The following is a 5000-nucleotide window of genomic DNA, read 5'->3' on the forward strand; positions in this document are numbered from 1 at the left end:
GAGATCAGAACTCATAGACCATCTTCGAGTAGGACTGAGACCACAACACACCGGTAAAGCGAGGCCACAACACCTCGAGTTACATCCCGTACCTATTTACTGCTAGGTGAACAGGGGCTACACATTAAGAGGCTTGCCTATTTGCCTCGCCGCCTCCGGGATTCAAACCCGGACCATCTCGAGTGAGAGTCGAGCGTGCTAACCACTACACTACGCGGTGTGTGAATAAAGATATGGCACATCATTTATAACAACAGTATTCCTAAAGAAACGTTTCTTTGTAACCCATTAACAGGATGCTCCAGGATATTCATTCATTGCTGCTACAAATAAGCCAGAGCCCAAATCAAAGCTTTCTCCAGATCCCAGTTACATGTACTGTACTTCAGACTAATGTAATCACGTAATTTAGCCAGTTAAATTACAGCTTGTAATCCAAAAACTCTATTACCATAATTTCAAATACACTTTCTTCAAAATACTGATGTAACCAAATTGGTTTCCTTGCATACATTGAAGGTGTGCAAAATCTTATTTTAAATTAAAATTCCAACTCATGATTGTAAATCCTAACAAATTACTGACATGAAATTACACATTAAATATCAAACCACTTACTTTTTTAAATGTACTACAATCTATTCATGAAATAATACAATATTGAATTTTGAGCTAGGCATTTATTTTTGGAATGTACCAAAACATGGAATTTTGTTCATTCAAATGATAGGAATGTTCATCTCCAGGAAAGTTTTTAATACCAGCTGGCACAAGTGAGCACTTAGTACTCGTCTCCCTCGATGTCCTCACCATCAGCGGAGTCCATGCCCACCTCTTCATAATCCTTCTCCAGGGCAGCAAGGTCTTCACGAGCCTCTGTGAACTCACCCTCCTCCATGCCCTCACCAACATACCAGTGCACGAAGGCGCGCTTGGCATACATCAGGTCAAACTTGTGGTCAAGGCGTGCCCAGGCCTCAGCGATGGCAGTGGTATTGGACAGCATGCACACGGCACGGGACACCTTGGCAAGGTCACCACCAGGCACCACAGTGGGTGGCTGGTAGTTGATGCCCACCTTGAACCCAGTGGGACACCAGTCCACAAACTGGATGGACCTTTTGGTTTTGATGGAGGCAATGGCTGCATTGACATCCTTGGGCACCACATCACCACGGTACAACAGGCAGCAGGCCATGTACTTGCCATGTCGTGGGTCACACTTCACCATCTGGTTGGCAGGCTCAAAGCAGGCATTGGTAATTTCTGCTACGGACAACTGTTCATGGTAGGCCTTCTCAGAGGAAATCACCGGTGCATAGGTGACCAAGGGGAAGTGGATCCTAGGATAGGGAACCAAGTTTGTCTGGAACTCCGTCAGATCTACATTGAGGGCACCGTCAAATCTAAGAGAGGCAGTAATGGAAGAGACGATCTGGCCAATAAGCCTGTTGAGATTGGTGTAAGATGGGCGCTCAATGTCAAGGTTCCTGCGGCAGATATCGTAGATGGCCTCATTGTCAACCATGAAGGCACAGTCGGAGTGTTCGAGGGTGGTGTGGGTGGTCAGGATGGAGTTGTAAGGCTCAACAACAGCAGTGGCAACCTAAGAACAAAGTTACATTCCATCAGCAAGGAATGCTTTTGGTGTTACCTACACCTCAAAAAACATGAATTAGTGACCTGAAGGTGATTAGGGGGGAGCGAAGTTGATTAAACCCTTCAATACTATGACACGTTTTCATATCTATTCTGCTTACTATTTGGTGATTCTATACAGCTTCAGAAACTTGTATGGTAGCTTGGAATGGTGAAGACTGTGGCCATTAATCTTCTGACCTCCATAAATGCTTCCTAATATAAATAAAATGGTCTAATCACACCCAAAACTAATGGTAAAAATGAGTCCCAGTACTGAAGGAGTTAATACAGAGGATTTTCATTAACTTATCCCCTTTCAACACCAAGCTCTGTCCAGAAGCACCACTCAGGGAGGGTGACCAGCTCTGTCCAGAAGCAACTTAGGGAGGATAGCTATGGTAGCACCTACACCTCTTCCACTCTAAACATGGTTTGGCTTTACTGCCACTTGAATAGAATCCTTTTGACTAATTCTAATGCTACAATTGAACACCACTTAGATACTCATTCCACAACTAACTATTTCTCATCCCCTATATACTATTCCATTCACAAACTAAGAAAACTCAGCAGTACCCTCCCCAATGACATGGTGGAGCCCCCTCTTCTCCAACCACACTCTTAATGTCCTCCTCAGGAAAACCAGACAATTGGCATGGGAACCTCAATGCTCTTCTGGAGAAACAGCCTGACAAACAACTGGAAAGCCTTAAACAGAACCCAGACTTGAAATCCTATTTCAGGGTGTACTAGCTTACCAATCCAATGAACTGCAAACATACCGACCCAAAAGTTCTCCCTCCAAGCTCTCATCCATTGCAATCACTCGCCAACCCCCTCCCCCTCCCCTTATCACTTTCATACATCTTTCAACACCCATCTGTGATTGTTCACCACCTCATGAAGGTCAATTCCTAGTTTCAATCCATCCCAAATGCCCACATGCACACACTGCTAAAATCTTTCAGTTTTCTACAAAGAAAAAACAATGCATACTAATTATAAGAAAGAAAATTGTAGATGAAAAATTTAATCATTACAAATCTTCAATATGCTGGTAAAATGTTGGGTTATTACTTCCACTACATAACAAACACACCAAAACAAAGGTAAATACACAATGAATACATGGCAAACAAAAATGTCTATTAGAAATAAATTTGTAGAAAACTAATTATAATAATAAAAGATGATATACAAATAAGAATAACTATATACATAAAAGTATAACAAATAAAATATGATATACTAATAAGAGTAACACTACATAAAAAGTATAAGACCTGATATACAAATATGAATAATACTACACAAAAAAGCATAAAAGCTTACCTGAGGGGCAGGATAAATAGCAAACTCCAACTTGCTCTTCTTGCCATAGTCAACCGAAAGCCTTTCCATCAACAGAGAAGTGAACCCTGAGCCAGTGCCACCACCAAAGGAGTGGAAGATGAGGAAGCCCTGTGGACAATGGTTAAGGTGAGTAATGACAAATGAAAACATATATATACATTTTCTAGAAGTGAAATTTCATTCAACACAAAATTCTGTCATTCATAATGAGAATGGTTCCTCCATGACAAATATACAAAATTTATAATGATTGAGTCAATATTTTTTCATATAGAGTGTAATCACAAGTGCTACCCCACCTGCAGGCCAGTGCACTGATCAGCCAGCTTACGGATCCTGTCTAACACTACATCTACAATCTCCTTGCCAATGGTGTAGTGACCACGGGCATAGTTGTTGGCAGCGTCTTCCTTACCGGTGATCAGCTGCTCAGGATGGAACAGCTGCCTGTACACACCTGTACGCACCTCATCTGGAAAACAAGAATGACAAATTAGTCAACTCAAAGCTTAGATCAACACTTGCCAATTATAATTTTGAAGAGGTAAGACCATTAGTAATCGACAAATTCAATTAAACAAGCACAATTTATGTAGCGAGGTATTTCATCAGAAATATAAAATACAAATATTAACATACATCCTGCACTGAAACAACACCTACCAACAACTGAGGGCTCCAGATCAACAAATACTGCTCTAGGAACATGTTTCCCTGAGCCAGTTTCACTGAAGAAAGTATTGAAGGAGTCATCGCCAACCCCAATGGTCTTGTCAGAGGGCATCTGACCATCAGGCTGGATGCCATGCTCAAGGCAGTACAACTCCCAGCAGGCATTGCCCATCTGCACACCAGCCTGGCCCACATGGACGGAGATGCATTCACGCTGCAGGAAGAGAACACTTATTAAATATTATTGATGGTGGTGGTGGTAGTAGTGACCACTCAACTGGTGGAAAGATTCTTAAATGTACTGTAGGGCAGAATCTTTTAACACACTGAAGTTATATATATATATATATATATATATATATATATATATATATATATATATATATATATATATATATATATATATATATATATATATATATATATATATATATATATATATATATATATATATATATATATATATATATATATATATATATATATATATATATATATATATATATATATATATATATATATATATATATATATATATATATATATATATATATATATATATATATATATATATATATATATATATATATATATATATATATATATATATATATATATATATATATATATATATATATATATATATATATATATATATATATATATATATATATATATATATATATATATATATATATATATATATATATATATATATATATATATATATATATATATATATATATATGTATATATATATATATATATATATATATATATATATATATATATATATATATATATATATATATATATATATATATATATATATATATATATATATATATATATATATATATATATATATATATATATATATATATATATATATATATATATATATATATATATATATATATATATATATATATATATATATATATATATATATATATATATATATATATATATATATATATATATATATATATATATATATATATATATATATATATATATATATATATATATATATATATATATATATATATATATATATATATATATATATATATATATATATATATATATATATATATATATATATATATATATATATATATATATATATATATATATATATATATATATATATATATATATATATATATATATATATATATATATATATATATATATATATATATATATATATATATATATATATATATATATATATATATATATATATATATATATATATATATATATATATATATATATATATATATATATATATATATATATATATATATATATATATATATATATAT

The 5000-nt window shown here is 33.5% G+C and overlaps 1 protein-coding gene across 1 annotated transcript in view; it reads right to left on the reverse strand.

Annotated features, from left to right (window-relative positions):
- Positions 1-660: 660 nt before the first annotated feature.
- Positions 661-5000, reverse strand: part of LOC123519988 (tubulin alpha-1 chain) — a 9457-nt gene continuing 5117 nt past the window's right edge. Inside the window, exons 2-5 of the mRNA XM_045281753.1 lie at positions 3658-3880; positions 3294-3466; positions 2974-3102; positions 661-1606 (exon numbers count right to left, since the gene is read on the reverse strand). Coding sequence (XP_045137688.1) covers positions 782-1606; positions 2974-3102; positions 3294-3466; positions 3658-3880 — 1350 coding nt within the window. The 3' untranslated portion in view covers positions 661-781. The remainder of the gene's footprint in view (positions 1607-2973; positions 3103-3293; positions 3467-3657; positions 3881-5000) is intronic.

The sequence above is a fragment of the Portunus trituberculatus genome, chromosome 46 (assembly GCF_017591435.1).
Source record: "Portunus trituberculatus isolate SZX2019 chromosome 46, ASM1759143v1, whole genome shotgun sequence".
In the NCBI taxonomy this organism is placed as follows: Eukaryota; Metazoa; Arthropoda; class Malacostraca; order Decapoda; family Portunidae; genus Portunus; species Portunus trituberculatus.